This window comes from Rattus rattus, chromosome 16 (assembly GCF_011064425.1).
Source record: "Rattus rattus isolate New Zealand chromosome 16, Rrattus_CSIRO_v1, whole genome shotgun sequence".
Taxonomy (NCBI): domain Eukaryota; kingdom Metazoa; phylum Chordata; class Mammalia; order Rodentia; family Muridae; genus Rattus; species Rattus rattus.
The window spans coordinates 3,419,593-3,439,167 of NC_046169.1; the positions used below are offsets into that span (position 1 = coordinate 3,419,593).

General features: G+C 46.4%; 1 protein-coding gene across 1 annotated transcript in view; it reads right to left on the minus strand.

Annotated features, from left to right (window-relative positions):
* Fry (FRY microtubule binding protein) overlaps nt 1–19,575 on the minus strand; it is a 237,550-nt gene that overhangs the window by 69,141 nt on the left and 148,834 nt on the right. The window contains exons 32-40 of the mRNA XM_032886834.1: nt 15,729–15,985; nt 14,535–14,681; nt 12,800–12,968; nt 11,193–11,283; nt 7,089–7,171; nt 3,781–3,931; nt 2,992–3,095; nt 1,848–2,033; nt 157–355 (exon numbers count right to left, since the gene is read on the minus strand). Coding sequence (XP_032742725.1) covers nt 157–355; nt 1,848–2,033; nt 2,992–3,095; nt 3,781–3,931; nt 7,089–7,171; nt 11,193–11,283; nt 12,800–12,968; nt 14,535–14,681; nt 15,729–15,985 — 1,387 coding nt within the window. The remainder of the gene's footprint in view (nt 1–156; nt 356–1,847; nt 2,034–2,991; nt 3,096–3,780; nt 3,932–7,088; nt 7,172–11,192; nt 11,284–12,799; nt 12,969–14,534; nt 14,682–15,728; nt 15,986–19,575) is intronic.

A 19,575-nucleotide genomic window follows, 5' to 3' on the forward strand; every position in this document is an offset into this window, starting at 1 on the left:
CACCGATGCCACACCTCTCGCAGCATCTGCCCTCCACTCTGGTCAGTATCCATCAGGAGGAAATAGGCCTTCTTCCGCCCAGCAAGATCAATTTCTCAGCTGTGTGGTTCAAAGGGCTGGCGAGTTTTCAACAGAACTTCCCCTCCCCACCGTTACCTGGTGGTCAGAAACTCAATGAGCTTGTTGGCCTTCTCGTCCGACTCAGCGGCCGCGTCGACATCTTCCACCTCCTGGGTCATCTGTGGGAGGTTCCCACTGCTGCCCCCCAGACTGATGCTGGAGGAAGTGGAGCTTGAGCTCAGGCCGGAGTCGGGCACTGGCGACGACTGATCCTCTCTCAGGAAGTCAAAGCCACCTGGTGGGAGGAGAAGGCAAAGGAGGAGTGGGCTAGGCTGCCAGCAAGCTTGCAGAGGCCTGGAGGTAAGTCTGAGTAAGGGGACATTAAGGAGCGCTTGACTTGGACTGTGGCTGTGAGGTGACGTACTTACGAGCAATATCGATCATTTTTCTCTTTGGTTTCTCAAGACGCAGTTTCTCTGTGTGGCCCTAACTGTCCTAGAACAAGTTCTCTCTGTAGATCCATCTGCCTGCCTCTGCCTCCCTAGCACTGGGACTAACGGCGTGTTCCACCACTGCCCGGTACAGCCATTTCTCTTCGCTTGTGACCTCAGATGCACTGCTGTGCACACCAGGGTGCATCCGGTATCGCGGGGAGAGATTCAGGATTTCTCCTTGGGGTTTGGCTAGATGTCATGGCAAAGGGGAGGTACATGTATGTTTTATGCATATACTGGCCCGAACTACCAAAGGCCAGTCACCAACTGTACTGTCAGCAAATTAGTCCCAAGTATCGGGCAATTTAAACATTTAAAATGGCTCCTTTAACAAACACTACCCAGTGGCTGCTAGTAAGTTATATTTAATGTTTTTGATTAAATGTGGTTATGAGCTTGATTAAGTGTATCTAATCTGTATGTGCACATGTGAACATACAATGTATATATACATACATGCATATATACATATATACTCACACATATACACACACATATATACACTACATACATACACACACATATATATACACATACATACATACACACACATATACACACACTATATATATATATATATATATATATATATATATATATATATATTTGGTGCTTAGAATTAGACCAGGGCCTCATGCATGCTAAGTGAATATTTTATCACTGATCTACACCTTAACCCTATATTAACATATTTTAATGAGCTATATCATATGGTATTCAAAGACCTATAAGAGAATACCATTCTTTTCATTGTATATTTGCTTAACACTGAATATCTCTAGTGATACTATAGTTTAAAAATGTATACATGCAGCCACCTCCCTTTTCTCTATTTTTTAAAATTTGTGTTCTATCACATTTCAGTAAAACATAGACTCAATAAAGCAAAAACCCTGAGGAAATTGGGAAGGGGCATAACATTTGAAATGTAAATAAATAAAATAACCAATTTAAAAAAAAAGCAAACCCCCTTCAGGGTAAGAAGGCACAGGAGAGACACTGCATGCTTGCTCTGTCCTGCCCAGGCAGGTGTTGGGGGGCACAGTCACCTCATTCACAACCTTTTCCTTCCATGTCAATACATCAATGGGAACTCTCTCGGGGCAGCAGACAAAGGAGTTATGAAAAATGTACTTTAAGCTACTCAACCATGAAAAGGCATTTCAGAGGCAGGTAACATGAAACGGTGCCATTTTATCGTGCAGAAAGTCGGCGAGCATCAGGGAAGTGAGTGTGAATGTCTGCTTCCTGCGCTCATCTCCCCACTGGGGAGACGGTCAAGTCTCCTCTTACCGGTGTAGAGATACTCTGGCTGGTAGGCTGGCTGCATGGTCAGCGTCTTCACTTCCCCCATCTCACGGGTCTGCAGGAGTACGGAGGCAATGGCGTGGAAGTTGCTGTTACAAGAGAGTGCGATGAGGAGGTGAAGGAGCAGCTTTTTACTGTGCTCGAAGACTTCCGGCCGATAATGGTCCAAACCTGGAACAGAGGGCACCGTCTCTTAGTGTAAACAATGACTAAGGCTCATCTGAGTCTGTGGATGGGGGACTGCAGGATGCTGGGAGAGACACTCCAGCGTCAGTTGTCTTTGTTAGTCTTTGGGTTGCAAACAAAGAAATTGGGCTTTAAGGAAAAATAAGATACTTTGTAACTTAAACAAAGTGTTTGCATAAAACGTTGACAGGTGGCCTTTGCTTGACCTCTCTGCTGGTTTAATCCTGTTCTTTTTTTCCTAATGCCTGGATCTGCTATTAAAGTGGCTTTGTTGTTGTTGCTTGTCTGTTTAATAAAAACGTGTCTTTGTGAGCTCTGTCTTGCTTGAAAGTGCAGGCTGGTTTTGAGTTTGAGATCTTCCATCAGCCGCTGAGTGCTGGGATCACAGATGTGTGCCACCACACCAGGCTCTCTCACCTAACTGATGTTCTAGATGGTTCCCCTCCACTTCGTGCCTGACACTTGGACATCTCAAGGTAGCTGCTGAGCCTGCCACACTCCCTGTTGTTTCTCTCTCTGCTTTGAGAAGGCTTCAGGGCTTTCTGTCAGTTTCCTCAGACAAAGACCCCTAAATAAGGCCACAGTATGTCAGGTAGCTTTAAACAGGCATCGTTAATATGTTTAGATCACAGAAATGCCAGTTTTACGTGATGACTGATCACCTGGAACATTACATATTACAGAAATGAATAGAGAAAGGAAAGAACTCATTTCAGAACCCAGTGTAACCGATACTCAACGAAGCACATGTCTATGTGACAGGGTCTCTTCTGTGTAGCCTTGGCTGTCCTGGAGCTCTGTAGACCAGGCTGGCCTCGAACTCACAGAGCTCTGCCTGCTTCTTCTTCCCGAGTGCTGGGATTAAAGATGTTCACCAGCGCTGCCCGGGCCCCTGCATGTTTGTCATCCTGTAGGTTAGAATCCCCCTTAGATCCGGTCTTACCTAAGAAGACAGCATGAAGTAACAGTGGGAGGTGAAGAGCCCAGTCTTCTCTCACACTGTGATCCACCACCATCTCGGTCATAAAAATCACAGCAATGTTACACCTGACCAACAGAATAGGGAAATGAACATAAACGTCTACAGGAGATGAAAATACAACAACAGGTCAAGTCACAATTCAATGCTGCTAAGGATCTCTGAAAAAATGATAGAAATATTTATACAAAGGAGAGAGAATCTTTAAAAGATTAATTTATTTTTACTCTGTGTGTGAGTGCCTAAATGTATACCACATGCATGCAGTACCCACGGAGGCCAGAAGAGGGCACTGGGCACCCATGGGACATGTCAACTGCCAGGTGGGTGCTGGCCGTGGTCCCCAGGTCCTTTAAAGAGCAGCAGGGCTCTTAACTGTGGAACCATCTCTCCAGCTCCCCAGAGACAACACAGAGCCCTGCTACAAGAAGCTTCCATAAGTCTTACCACAGAACAGTGAACATTCTAGCAACAAGAACTGAAGAAAAGAGAGAAATCGAGGGTGAGCCCATTCCTTTAAGTTACATGCTGTCTAACAGGTGGCACTGAATTAGTCTCTCGACTATACAGAGGAAAACTTCAGAGGGTGACAGGCTGAGACTTCACTAAACTGCTGACATCCTAGGAGCTGGTCAGCCAGGTCACACGGATTTAAGAAGCTCCTTTAGTGAGACCAGGCGACAGTTCCCATCTCACGGGTAGAGAAGTCCGGCCAAAGCAAAGCTCCCTTCTCCCTCCGTGTATCCGGCTCACCTGTGCAGCGGGCCCCGCGGAGTGATGGTCTCTGGGAGGTAGTCGACCAAGGGTGCCCAGCATCCTCCAGTGCACGGCATAGGTAAAGGCTGTGGCTGCTTGGCCTCCGTAATACTTAACAACCAGCCCGTGTAGGGAGAGATGGGATCATCTGGAGGGTGAGAAGGACATGGCTGCTTTATTTCCTGGGGAAAGGGACTCATGTTTACTGTAGTTGGCGTTTTTTAGGAAGAATCTTGCAAATGTGTGCTGGCCAAAATACAACAGCTCAGTAGGCAGGAAGTGAGTTACAATTAGTTGATGATGTAATTACTTGATGATATGTAGTGCTTCATTATACAGCAAAGGAAAAAATACACTTTAAAATGTCCAATCATGATTCCCACTGCAGAGAAATGCAATTCGATATTTCTAGTTAGCACAGAGCAAGAGCCTGAGGGTCATCCTGCAACAACACCAGGACCGACACAGATAGGTACTGTGTGAGGCGCTGTCCTATGTGACACAGACAGGTACCATGACAGGCACCATCCTGTGTAACACAGACAGGTACCATGACAGGCACTGTCCTATGTGGCACAGACAGGTACCATGACAGGCACTGTCCTATGTGGCACAGACAGGTACCATGACAGGCACTTTCCTGTATGACACAGACAGGTACCATGACAGGCACCTTTCTGTGTGATACAGACAGGTACCATGACAGGCAATGTCCTATGTGGCACAGACAGGTACCATGACAGGAACTGTCCTGTGTACCTTCCACCTAAAGAGTCTAGTCATGGTTACTAACTACCAGCCTCCCTATTTTATACTGATGAAATTGACATTTCAACACATTTGGGGAAATCTGCCTTTAAACACACCCCTTGCATCCATCTGACCACTTATCTGAGCTCTGTCCTGTTCTCTGCATCTGGTCCACTCTCCTCTGTTACCATGGTTGCTATTCTCTGTCTCTAGATCAGTTTCCTCTGTTACCATGGTGACTATTCTCTGTGTCTGGTCCACCTTCCTCTGTTACCATGGTCACTGTTCTCTGTGTCTGGTCCACTCTGTTACCATGGTGACTGTTCTCTGTATCTGGTCCACTGTTACCATGGTCACTGTTCTCTGTATCTAGTCCACTCTGTTACCATGGTCACTGTATTCCGTGTCTGGTCCACTCTCTTCTCTCATCATGGTTCCTTACTGCCATCTTGCTCCCACTATGCACACACCCCATGTTCTACAGAAAGCCATCTTTGGAAACACTGGCCATGTGTCTTTCCTTGTCCAGTGTCCAGAGGTTCCCTTAAGGAATCCTGAAGCCTACATGATGACCTTAGGAGTCCTTACAAGGCTACCGAGCCCCTCTTATGGCTAACTGCCTCCCGTGCCCCCACTGTTCGCTCCACCCCGGACACAGTGAATTCTTTGCTGTTCTGTACATGGTCAGATGAGACTTGGTCTAGCCTCAGGAGTTTCCCTCTGTCCCTCTGTCCCTACTATCCCTCTGACTGGGATGTTCTAGTCTCTCTTTTAACTTCATCCAGTGCTCTGTTACAAGAGCATAGTAGAGAATAGAATGTCACGATTTATTGATTTATTTATGGCCGTTTTGAGAAATCAAAAGAAATGATGTAAGGGTGTTGGGGTTCATTCTTTTGCTGTTTATTGTAACGCTAAGTGCGGGCCTCCAAGACCTGGCCGTCCCAGAGACGAGAGAGTCCGCACATATACCTTGGCGCCAAGTTATTTCTGGTTGGTAAATAAAGACACCAACAGCCAATCCCTGGGCAGAAGAGACATTGGTGAGGTTTAGGATTCCTGTGCTTAGGGGTCAGAGAGAGACCACGAGGGGGAAGGAGAAGCCACCACGGGTTAGGTGAGCCGTAAGAACATGGCCCTGGGGCTGGCTCATTGGAGTTAAGGTCAGCCAAGCCCATCTCTGCAAGACAGGGCAGCATTCCACCCTGCACCCTGGACACAGGGACACACCTCCGAGCAATTGGCAGGCTGGGGTACGGCATCTTCTGTCTGTGCATCTCCTGACAGACAAGTGGGGTCGCTCCACCACATTGAGGGGCAGTTGTCCCTATACTGTCTAACCTCTTCAAGATCAAATTAAATTTATATAATAATTTATATCTTTAATGGCTGCGTGTTGCATGGCTGCCTGGACGTACGTCTTCACACCACATGTGTACAGTTGCCTGAGGAGGCCAGAAGTGGTCGTCATCGACTTCCAGAAAGTGGAGTCACAGAGGGTTATCAGCCGCTATGTGAGGCTGCGGACTGAACCCTCCACTGCTTTTCCAGAGGATCCAGCTTCCATTCCCAGCACCCACAGGGCGGTTCACAGCCATCTGCAACCCCAGTCCTAGGGAGAATGACACCCTCCAGGCCTCCACGGGTACTGCACACAGGCGTTACGTAGGCACACGTGTGGGCAAAGCACCCATAATGTAAACAATCAGAAATATAACAATTCTTTTTTAAAAAATTTATATTGGATGTATTTAGTTTTATTTTCATTTTATGCAACAATTCTATTTAAAGCTACCGCTGGCATTTTTCCTATTTATTCTGTATGTATACTTTTTAAAAAATCAATTCTTTAAGAAAGTTCCACAACACAGACTCGGGTTGGTGGAGTGTCCTTTGTTTCTCAGGTTTCCTTAACTCCTAGATAACTTACATTTATACTGACTGCACTTACAGAAGCTATCTGGGCCCCCGGGAAAAGCTACAAGTGCATTAACATTCCTGGTTTACGCAACTGCCCGTGGCTTAATGAAATTCCCATAGGAAGCCATCTCCCAGATTAGCAAGGGTTTCTGAGACTATGTCATGGGGAGTTTCAATAGGAGGTCATAATCCACCCTTGGACTCTAGATGCACAAAGCTGGAAACATATCACTCCTAGGGCAGTTCCAAACTCAACAATCATTCATATACACACACACACACACACACACACACACACACACACACACACACACACACACACACATATATATATATATATCTTAGATCCCTTGACGCTGTTGGAGCCAGACTTAGCTGCAGGCAGCTGTGAGGCCCCATGTGGGTGCTGGGAGCCGAACCTAGGTCCTCTATTAGAGCAGACAGAGCTCTTCCCCGTTGAGCCATCTCTCCAGCCCCCAATATTTTTCAAAGACTAACTTCCTGCTAGGCGTTCGCCAGCTTAGCACCACCGTGGAAAGCACCAAGATCACAGACGCACAGGATGGGTCAGGCTCTTTGGCCTTTAATAGTAAAGAGTTCTGTGCAGCTGGAACCCCTCAGCCTCCGGTACTCACTTTTATCCTCATCATAAGACCCTCCGGAGCTGTTGCTGTATCTTGACTCCAGGCGAGTGTGGGCTCGGATCACGTTGCTAAACCTTCAAAAACAAAGCACAGCCATGAAGTGGTGTCGCGTGTGAATGCGCTGTGGCCCAAGGGCAGACTTGACAGGTGACAGTTGGATCTTCCTGTTTTCAGGGGTGGGGACCGCTTTAGTCCTAAGGATGCTGTTTTCTGTTTTCCTTTATCCACCTCTTTCTTTAGATGAGGGTCTCACCACGTAGCCCTGGCTGGCCTGGAACTCCCCACGTAGACCAGGCTGGCCTCAGACTCACAGAGATCCACTTGCTTCTGCCTCCCACGTGCTGGGATTATACACCAGTGCCACCTGAGTTGCTACGTTTTTCTTAAAGGACTATGGCAGTCATATATCTGAAACTTCCTTTTTCAGTGGGGAGGGCCAGAAGTCCTATCCTGTTCATAAGTAAAAGCCCAAACCTTGAGAGAATAGTATTTTAGGATAACATTGTGCTCTGGTGGTAAAAGCTAACATCTGTTTGGGATGAAGTTGAGCACGGTTTTTAAATGGCCCGGCTCCCTTAGTCACAGAGCACGGGACAGGCTCGGCGGTCAGGCAGACCTGCTCAGTGACACAGAGATTTCATAAGGAACCTGGGGCTATGGATAAATTAAACTTTCCCTAGAAATGCTCAGGAATGTGATAGTTGGAGGATGTCATGATCATGTGATTGTGAGGACTTTTCCCTCTGTCCCTCTTGTGGGTTGTTTGATGACCAGAAAAGAACTAGGCTACACCAAGGTCAGATGCCCAGCCTCCTTATAATTAGTTTGCCTCTCGTTTTTGACATAAGTATTATTTACTTTACAAGTAGGGGAACTGAGGCTGAGGGAGGTTAAACAACTTGTCTGGTGTCAACCACAGGGAGGTGACGGTGCAGGAATATTGTCCATGTGGTGATATCTGAGTGGACAGCAACACAGTTCAAGACTAAGTGGATGTCTATTCTGACCTGAAATATCAGAATATTGCCATGCACCTGGTAAATATCTATGATCACCGCATGTCAGTGTGACTAAGCCCTTGATCTTCAGTTCTGTGGCCGTGACCAAGATGTTTATCCAGAGGATCCCAAAAGTGACTAAAGAAAACAAAACAGTAGCAAATATTTTATGCTTTTAAAAAACTGTATTTTAAATTGTTTATGGGTGTCTGTGCTCTGCCTGCTTGTATATATGTGCACCATGCATGCATGCAGCGCCCCTGGGGGCCAGAAGAGGGCGCTGTAGCCCCTGGAACTGGAGTTACTGATGGTTGTGAGCGGCAGTGTAGGCGCCAGGAATTGAAGGCAAAGGTCCCCTGGAAGAACCGGGAGTGTTCTTAACTACAGAGTCAGCTCTCCAGCCCAGCTCTATGCTTTAATCATGTTGTTACTATGTTTCGGGTGAGATCATAGGATGCCTTGCTCCTGGATGCCTCAAGCATTTAAAATAGCCCATATTCATCATTTCTAACACCGGGCCGTGGCTCAGAGGAAATATGGCAAAGTGGTGTGTTTATATTACATTTTTTAGCGTTAGTAACCCAAATTGGTTTACATACTCAGTTTACGTAAAAGATACATAGGAGATCTGATCCCGCTCCTTATATGTATTTCTGTATACTTTAAAGAGCCAAGGCTGTGCACTGACATCAGGAATTTCTCAAGCCAACACAGATCTGTTTCTTTATTCTGCTGACTAGGCCTGGATGACAATAGACTGAGTTTTTCTTTCCTGCTGGAGCAGTGGGTATTGCAAGGATGTGGAGTGTCTTGTTTAGGTTTCTATTGCCGTGATAAAAATTGTGGCCTAATGCAACTTGAGGAGCTAAGAGTTTATTTGGCTCACATATCCTGGGTCACAGCCATCACCGAGGGAAACCAGGGAAGAAACTCAGGGCAGAGCTGGCAGAGGCCATGGAGGGCGATGCTCACTGGCTTGCTCAGCCTGCTTTCTTATAGAACCTGGGAGTATCTGCCTAGGAGTGGTACCACCCACAGTGGGCTGGGCCCTCCCACATCCATAATTAATCAAGAAAGCACGTTCTCGATTGAGATTCCCTCTTCCCAAACAGCTCTAGTTTATGTCCAGTTGACAGAAATCAGCCAGTGCATGGAGGAATAGTAAGGTTTTAGGAAAAGAAATGGAGGAGTGCCAGGGAAGGGCAATTGTGTCGAGGTGCCCGTCACAAAGCCCTGACAGGGATTTGCATCCGCTGAGCTGTCACAATGCAGCACAGAACAGGGTCTGGTTCTATTCATTTCTGAGGTAACTACTAAAGTTGATTTTCTCCTCATCCTATTGCTCCTTTACAGTCTTCAGTAACTTCAACTGTTCTCCACCAGCCTGTCTTTCGGGTCCCCGCTTTGCAGCTCTATGGAACAGGACACACGCATTTCCTATGAGTCAGGCCACAGGGCAGTCTAAGCCAAACTGGAATATCAGAAGGTAGATAAATGCTGACCGCCATCTTCCCCCGAGGCTCCTAAATCATGTTTACTGAAAATGCAATGCTCTAAACAGCTTGTGCGAGCCTAAACGTCATCTGGCACGAGGTAAAAGCAGGCTGATGGAAGGATCCCACATCTGGAGGTTTCTGTACTCGGGGGTGGGGTGGGGAGCAGCACAGCACCTGTGGCCGCTGACGAAGTGTGGTGCGTAGCAGGTGGGGTTTGAAGTTGCTCAGGAGGACACGGGAGAGGCATCACATGCCAGACGGCATTCTTTGCACCTCGCTGATGACACAGATGTAAAGGAGTCTGCTATAATGCTTAGGAAGCCAAAATCAAGCAGAAACAAGTCCCTTTGAGACAGGGGGTAGGGATAGGGATGAGATGTTGGTTGGAACTGTAATGCAGCCTTAAGCTCATGGCAATTCCCTGCCTCGGCTTCCCGAGGACTGCAGTTACAAGATATTCCAAGGACAATGTCTGGACGATGCTGCTTTATCCTTTTGGAAGTATAACAAGCCAAACCTCCTCTAATTTCAAATGGTTTGTGCCAACTAGCAAAAAAAAATATGCTTTTTATTCCGATTTATCTTTATTGTATGCAGATGAGTGTTTGCCTGCGTGTATCTGTACCATGTGTACATAGTGTTGGCATTGCTTCTACACACCACCCAATGGTTACCTAGCAACAATGGTTACCTAGCAACAACGGTTACCTAGCAACAGCCAGGTAAGCCTGACTCACTATAAAAGGGACTGTTTGGCCTCTCTCGTTCTCTCTCTCTCTCTCTCTCTCTCTCTCTCTCTCTCTCTCTCTCTCTCTCTCTCTCTCTCTCTGTGTGTGTGTGTCTCTGTCTGTCTCTCTGTCTCTCTCTCACTCTTTGCTCCTCTTTTCTCTCTCACCCCCTCCCCTGCTACTTCATGTGTTGTTTCTGTCTGGTCTCTCTCTCTCTCTCTCTCTCTCTCTCTCTCTCTATATATATATATATATATATATATATATATATATATATATATATTTTCTCTCTCTCTCTCTGTCCCCTCTCTTTCTACTCCCTTCTCAACTCCCCTTCCCATGCCCCCAAGTAAACTCTATTCTACACTACCCCTGTTGTGTGGCTGGCACCTCTGGGGGAGGGATGCCTCAGTAAGGGCCCTCTCCCACCACACCATACCAAGCTCTGCAAAACATATCTTGGTCTTTATAAAACACACCATGTTTTATTAACATGGAGGCCCAGTACCCATGGAGGCCAGAAGAGGGCCTTGGATCTCCTGGCACCGGAATTACAGATGGTTGTGAGCTGTCAGGGGGTTGCTGGTGACAGAACCTGGCTGGCCTCTCTGAAAAGTAGACAGTGCTTAACCACTGAGCCACCTTTCCCGCCTCCAACCAGTGGTTTTTATGAAGCCCAGGTCTAAGTAGGATTCAGGCACCAGAAGGATGCCTTACTCCCTGATTTTGGGAAAAATGTCAGTCGGTGTTCCTAGGCATAAAGATCGGCTTCAGTTCCTATGAGTTAAGGAACCTGACTAACTCAGGCTGGTGCCTTTGCATAGTGTCCTGTGGAACAACAGAGCGGACATCAGGCCAATGCCACACACCAACCTGTCATCGGATTCTTTCAGTATCTTGCTCTCCTCGGGGTCTGGGAAGCTGTCCTGGCCGGCAACCACAGTGTTACTGCTCGAAGTGGTTCCTGCAGAAGGGATCGGGAGACATCAGAGACAGAGCACGCAGACGGGGCGGGCTCAGGTGGGAGGCAACTCAGGAAAGGATTTCTTGTAAAATCCCGTGCTTGGCAGATTTTGCATCTTCTACACAACCGCAGACATTCTAAACAACGGCCTCAAAGTCCACGGCGTGGAATTCTAGACATCTGTGTGGGTCAAGGCAAATTCCTCCTTCCACATAAAAGGAAGCGATAACATTCTTACATGTTTCTAGCCTCAGGTCATGACCTTCCGCGGGGCAGGTCTGCTGCGCTGTGAATGACTCTCTTACTGCCAGCGCTGAGACAGGGGCTTGCCAAGGAGCCTTCGGCTTCTGCCCCGCCTTGCTCTCCTTCCTCAACACTGGCAGGCTATGCCATATCTCTCACTTTTTGTGTTATGGGCCCAGGAATTATCCAACTATTGGTATGAAAGGAATTCCAAGAAGAATTCTGATTCCTAGGCTAGAGTCTCAGTGCAACGGAACAAAACAAATCAAAAAACCCCACTTCACTAAGTAGGCTCGAGAGAGAGCACAAGAGAGTAGGAAAAGACATGGCGGAAGACATTCGATATTAAGTAAATCGAAGGGAAGCTCTAAGCAATTTGAGGGGAGTAGTATGTATTTCATGAAATGAAATAGAATTGACAGCAATAAAAGTCCGTAAGCATCTGATATCCAGAATTCATGGGGTCAGGAGGTTTCAGACTTCAGCTCTTTTGGATTTTGGAATATTTGTGTATGTACGATAGGACGCTCTTAGGGCCGAGGCTCAAGGTTAAACACGAAACTCACTTCTGCCTTATGTATCCCTAACACACAATGTTATATATTTTATATATTTATAACTGTGAGCAAAGTCAGGGCGGGAGAAATGGCTCAGCAGCTAAGACCCCTTTCTGCTCTTGGAGAGGACCTTAGTTTAGATCTCTATATCCACATGACAGGTCAGCAACTCTCGTTCTGGGATCTGACGCCCCCTTCTGGCCTCTAAGGGTACTGTATGTACATGGTACACATACACACACACACATACACACACACACGTAGGCAATATTCATAAGATAAAAATAAATCTCTTAAAAAATAATAAGCAAAGTTTGCATGCATTGAGCTGTCACATGGGGTTATTATGCCAGCATTCAAAAAGTTTCAGGTTTTCATGGAGTATTCTAGTCAATCCCAGGAGACTGTTACTAAGGAGAGTCCATTAAAGTATACTGTAGGTTCAGAACTGAAATTCCTACGAGACCACAGTGTCCAGGTTGGGATGAGTCTAAAGTGAACTAACCCCCTGTGGCGGGGAAGCCACTGGGGCCCCTTGTTCACGATCATCCCTACGAAGTCATTTGTTTATCCAGTTACAATGTGCTGAGGGTCTCAGAGACCTCTTCGTAAGCAGTGTCTTAAATGAACGCATTCCCAGGAAAACGAACAGTGAGTAAGAGCCACTCAAGAGTGAGGGGCATGACAGGGCGTGGTCCCAGGTGGCCCATCCCTACCTGAAGCAGCAGCTGTGGCTTTGCTGCTGGCTGTGAACCGGTAGAAGGGTGGGTTGTCACAGTGCTGGACAATGGGGTTCACCGGCTCTGTCTGCTGCAGCTCAAAGAGGAGCTCTTCCATGGTCTGGATGGTATTATTCCGACACAAGTAAATTGCCACCTTTTTAATCTTAGAAAAAAAAGAGAATAAAGGGGAGGGGATAAATTCTCCATCAGAATGTCGGGCTGGCACCCCGTCATCGTGGGGCACATTGTCATCTCGTACTGCTCACCTGACAACTGACTTTTGCTATCTAACTGTTGGGGGTAAAGCCACACGACACAGGTACTGGCTTGAGGGGCTTAATTAGAAAAACATTACTTTTGGGGTGACCTGAGTTAATTTAAGGCAAAAACATTGCAAGATTTTACTGGTGTCCAGTGACAAAAATGATTTATTGTATCCTCTCTGGGAAAATAACTGTTATTTTTATTAAAAAGGGAATATAGTCCCCCTCCCCGGTGGTTTGGATAAAAACGGCCCCTGTTGGCTCATAGGTTTGAAATCTTGGTCCCCAGTTGGTAGAACTGCTTGAGAAGGATCAGGAGGGGTGGCCTTGTTGGGGGAAGTTTGTCACTATGGGCAGGCTTTGAGGTTTTAAAAACCTAGGCCCATGTCTCTCCCTTTCTTCCTGCTGCCCATGCAACAGGATGTAAAACTCTGAGCCCCTGCTATAGCACCATGCCTATCTGCTTTCTACCGTGATGATCATGAATTGACCCACTAAAACTGTGAGCCAGCCCCAATTAAATGTTCTCTTTTTGAGTGGCCTTGGTCACAGTGTCTCTTCACAGCATAGAGTAGTAACCAAGACATTTCCTCTCCTCCTTGTCCTCAGGAACAAATACATTTTAGCTGTCTGTAAAGTCTTAGGTTTAAAAAAAAATGACAATAACAATGTGTCACGTAACTGTAGGCCCTGATGTCTAACCCCATGATCCTGTGCTGCAGTGTGGCGGAGGCAGCTCAGAACAACAGGAAGTCATAAACTCCCAAACCACACAGAGAAGCCAAGTGAGCCTGTTAGGAACAGCTGTTATTCGGTTGATCTCCCATCTTCAAGTGAAAACAGAATATACCATACGGATATATCCGCTTTGCTTTCTCTCCTATCACGTAATTTTGAAAAGAAAAATCTAATTGGGGGTTGGAGAGATGGCTCTTTGTTTAAGAGCACTGTCTGTTCTTGCAAAAGATCAGAGTTCAATTCTAAGGTGCTCCAGGACAGTTCAGGATTATGACTCCAGTTCCAGGGGATTTGTCGCCCTCTCCTGGCCTCTATGAGTACTGCATGCATGTGCTGCACATACACACATGCAGGCAAACAGTCATCTACATAAAATAAAAGTAAATAAATCCCTTTTTTTTCTTTTAAAGAAAAGAAAATCCCAGGTCTGCCGTGTTTTTGTTTCGTTTCAATAATGTCATACCCAAACCAGAAGCATTTTTTGTTAGTACTGACTTCTCCACTTGACCTCTTTCACACTGGTGATGTTTATAAAGGACGCTTTGATAACTGTCAGGAAAATAATCCTCAGTTCACAGGCATCTGTGTCCTGCAGCTTAATCCAAGGGGCTGACAGGTGCTCCTGACATGGAGTCTGTGCTGGGTGGGTGCAGGAGTTTTTGTGCTTCACCTGGATGAGCGCCCAAAAGTGATTTGCAGGATTTCCTGGAAGTCTGGGTGGCACTTACGTAGGGCAGAAGGATGGTGTCGCTGCTGACCCCGCACAGGCTGATGAGGAACTGCAGCGTGACCCTCAGGTTGTTACTCCATTTCTCGTTGTTGGCCAGTGCGTTCCAAGCATTTTCCATTTCTGCTCCTGGGACTTCATCTCCGTACTAACTCGGACAAGATCAAAAGCAGCCTACGTGAGTGTGTGCATAATGTAAGTTGTTTTGAAGGTTATAATCGTTCTAAATTGTTGGGGGGGGTGCAGAAATGACCATTTGATAAAAAAAAAATACCATTTTGGGGAGGATGGCAACTTACGATACACAGATCCGTTACCTAAGCACCCATACAAGCATCTTTTAACATGTAGGCCATGATTTTCCCCGAAATATGTATATGTATATATGTTCCCATGTATTTATGTATGTGTATACGTATGTATGTATCCATTATCTATATACCTATATATGCATGTATCTATATATCTATCTATGTACCCTTGTATGTACGTATCTATCTATCTATTTATCTAAAATTGCATCATAATCCCCCCAATTCTTTAATTGAAGTGCAGGGCATTTGAACCCTTGGCCTACATTCAACACAAGAATTCTACCCTGGGATACATCCCTAGTCCTCCCCAAAACCATTTTTTAAACGCACCAAACAATTACTTTTACTTTCTTATTTTTTATGCAGGTGAGGAGGGCCAGGTTTGCCAGCTCCTTTGAACCCAAGCCTACCTGTTTATACAACTATCATAACTCACAAAGTTACTAGATCAAATCCCAAGCTGGAAAACAGGACTAGAATTCAGATCCTCTGCAGGAGCAACCAAACCAGGAATATATTACCATGATTGCAACATGATCTTTCCCAAATACTGAGGGGAGGACAGGAAGTTTACCCTGGCAACATCAAGAACAACTTTTCCTTTGGTGGTTTTTTGGAAACAGGGTCTCATGTAGCCCAGGCTGGATCCAAGCTCACTATGTAGTTGAGGATGGTCTTGAACTCTAGACTCTACACATAGCATTGTACCTATTTCTAAGTACAGAATTCAATGCCACTAAGTGTCCTGCTGTGCACCCATCACTACCACTCAACACCCTCTGTGTCCTTTTTATGATAAACATCATTTTCTCGGGTTTGTGGCAAAGGTTTTGTGAACCCAGGGCTCTCCTGCTGATGGAGCACCACACTATATGAGGTACCTTGGCTGTCATGTACATGAGGTTATTCAGGACCAGAGAGGTGGCTTCCGGAGAGCCCCAGCCCTTCCCTTTTAGCCCGTGAGAGGCAGTCACTTCTCCTTCCCGGTCCTTGACTTCATCCTCGGGGCTGCTGGGACTTGAGCCCGGGAGGAGGAGTCTGCTGTCCACCAGTTCAATATTGTGTAGCCATGGCAACAGGTAGGTGAGCATGATCTGCCGTCCGTTTGGGTGTGTCGTGGGGAATCTCTGGCTCACCTCTGAGGAGACAGGGCAAAGGACAGTTACACGTTATTCTCAGAGTCGATACACTGTGATATGACGCATACGCTCTAGCTGGGGCGGCAGACATCTTGCTGCGCCAGAGCATCCATTAACCCCGCTGGGAGAGCATTCATTAGTGTGAGCTGCTGTGCCGGACAGGACAAGAACAGCCAGGGCTTCTCAGGAGTGTGGTCAGCCATAGAACACTGTGTATGACTGATATTAAGGTGGGTGTGTACAGGCAACATTGTATTCACGTATTAATTAATTAATCAATTTATACATATGTAATAAGAGGTCAAGGCTCTAATGGGAGTTGAGGTGGGACACAGGAGGACTTGGAGGGGGAGGAGTGCAGATGATATAAATATATTACTAATGTTACGAAGTTCTCAAAATCTTTTTTTTTAATTAAAAAAAAAAAAAAAAAACAAGAGTCAAATTCCTGAGCCTGGAGAAGAGTCTTGGTGACAAATTATACTGATAACTTAGGGGCAAGGGAGAAAGTGACAGGTAACAGAAGGCGCCAAGCTGAGGATCTTGTCAGAGAAAGATTTCTGGTTACAAAAATACAAACTTATTATGGAAGAGTTGTTCCTGCTCCACAGGAAAGACTTGTGCTTTAGAAAGAGGCATGGGGGTGGGGCAGCGGCATTAAAAATACCTATTTTTAAACAATGCCAGGTTCCAACATATAACACAAGCTCGTTTACTATGTTCACTGCGATTTGCGTGCCAGACACGACGGCCGTGAACACGGGGCGTCGGCTAGAGCTGTCAGAGAAGGGCTGATAGACACCTTGGTTTGTTGAGATGTTTTTTGAAGAGAAAGGAAGACGCCACGGATATTAAGTCAACTCCCTGGAAGATACATAGAGAAATTAAAAATAACGTGGGTGCTAAGGAGATGGTCCCCAGGTTCTTCAGGGGGAGGGGGACCCAAACCTCTTGTTTGGCTGCTTATGAAGTAATTAGGTCACCTAAAGTTACAGGCGATAAAGCCTCACCAGGGGTCTGGAACAGCGCAGGCGGTTTAGAAATTCACTAGGTCCCGTTAATGTTTTCAAGTTCTTTTCAAAGCTTTGTCATAAATCAAGAGTGGGGTTCGATAAGAAGAATGTCGAAATGGTTGGACTTCCTTCTCGTGGGCTTTGCTGCCTGTGGCCTGGATTTATCTCCCCTCTCCCTGGCTGCCCGCTCCCCCACCCCCACCCCCGCTTTACCGGCTCCCCATCTCAGCTAATAAACTGGCTCCAGTCTTACTCTTCCAGGAAAGCTCCTCTTGGGCGTGCGCCCACCCTTGCCCCAGCTCTGCCTCCTCTCCTTGCAGGCTGTTGCAATCTCACCTCCCCTCAGAACCCTGCCGTTCTGGGGTTGCTCCCCTTAGAACACCAGTATCAGCCCTTTCTTCCAAAGCTTTTTATTTATCTAGGTTTCCATGAAGAAAACTGCCTCCCGGATGACTCCCTCATGACCCTCCCAAGACTCTTCCAATCCTCTTCCGTCTCTTCCCTCTTATTCAAAAAGTTGCCTGCTGATGGCTTCTCTTTGCCACAGCTGACTCCCGAGCCCCGCCTCTTGCTTTAGGGTCAGTTGCCTGAGCTCAGGCCTTTGAGTCTGCTCTGAGGAGCCCTACCCCAGCATCTCAGGCTCGCTCTCCATGTCTGCCTGGCCCTACACCCCTGCGGTCCCTGCACTGGGCTGGCTGGCTGGTCGGCACCACCAATCTTCCAGGCAGCACACATGTCTGTGAATCTCCCCAGGGGATCTGGCTCCCGCCTCCACGTTCAGCTCTAACTGGGCTACTGGGTCAGGCCCTTATGACGTTTATTTCCTCCTTGAGTTACAGCCGCCCTTCCCAACCAGTGTCCTCTCTACACTGCAGGGGTTCAAGTGCATCTTCTACTCCCTCCCAAATGCACGGTGGTCTGTCATTTCCTCAGCTTCTTTTAAACTCTGCAGTCTTCGTTCCTTCTTCCCCCCCACCCCTCTCTCCCTCTCTTTCTCTCCCCCCTCTGTCTGTCTCTCTCCCTCTCCCTCCCCCTCCCTCTCTCTCTTCCTCTCCCTTGCCCTCTCCTTCCTCCCTTTTGCCTTTTCCTTTTTGCATTTAATGGTACCACATGACAGAAAATTGTCACTACCACTGAGCTAAATCCCCATCCCCAAAATTGATCATTCTGAACCTTACTTTCTAGTTCTCAGACTAGAGAGGATCCCCTGACCCTGAAAAGTTACAGCCTTACGTCCGTCAACTCATACGCCATTCTATGGCTCTATTTTTTTCTTTTTTATTATATTTAAAATAATTTTTTAATTTAAAAATTTTGGGGGTTGGGGATTTAGCTTAGTGGTAGAGCGCTTGCCTAGCGAGCGCAAGGCCCTGGGTTCAGTCTCCAGCTCTGACAAAAAGAAAAAAAAATTTTGAGCATATTCTTCTCCTACCCTAAGTTTTTCCAGATCCTCTCCCCCTCCCTAACCACTTTAAGAACTTTAAGTTCCTTCTCAAAAAAACTGAAAACTCAGTGTGACAACAACGCCCCCAAACCAAGACTCCTCCTATTGCTCAAAAAGCAAAACAAACCTCTAAACTGTAACTAAATAAAAGCACACGAAACCCTTCTGCGGAGTCCATTCTATGCTGATCAAACATGAGGCCTGCCCTGGAGTTGTTGATACCCAGTGTCTCTCCATAGGAAAAAACTGATTTTCCTTCTCTCAGCAGGATAAGTGTTAGGTTAACCTTTAACTTAGTGGCTCTGTTTTCACTCATTCACTCACTCACTCACTCATTCACTCATTCATTCATTCATTTAAAAAATATAACAATAAAATATAATAAGATAAAATCTATCACACTGAAATTAGACAAGACAGACTAACAAGGAAAAGAGCCCAAGAGAAGGCACAAGAATCAGAGACTCCTTTGTTTGCCTGCCCCGGAGTCCCATAGGACTATGAGGCTCTACTACAGTAGAAACCTTCAGAAATGTATACATATATGAAGGTGATATGACTAAAACAGCCAAATAACGGGAGAGACTGAGTCCTGAGGCCACCTCTCATCAAATGAAGCTTCTGGTCCTGGGATTGGATTCCACCTAACTGGATTGTTGGCCAAAGGGCACCCATGGGAACCCCCAAACAACCCAGGATGTAGCCAAGACTATAGGTTGCTCTCCACAAAGCAAGGCCCCATGGTGTAAGACAACATCTACAGAACTCACTGACTATGGAGACTCAGGCAGCGCCCGCATAGGGCCTTCATCCCTCCGTCCTGGAATCTTTGCTACAGGAACACACTCTGGATGCTATCCGGAGAAAAACATAAGTACCAAGCCAGTCGAGAAACCCTTCATCTACAATGGTTTCCTGCCAGCAAGACACGCTAGGGCGATGGTGGGGCAAGCCTGTAGGCGTAAACAACCAAGAACTGGTTTGATTCTAGGCCCATTCCGTGAGATTCAACCCATACCCAGAACTGCTCGGGGGACCGAGGACCTGAAACTAGAGAGCCCAGAGACCTCTGGTTAAAAAAAAAATAATAAAATAAAATAAAGAAAAATGAGAAAAGAAAACGTGCAGTGAT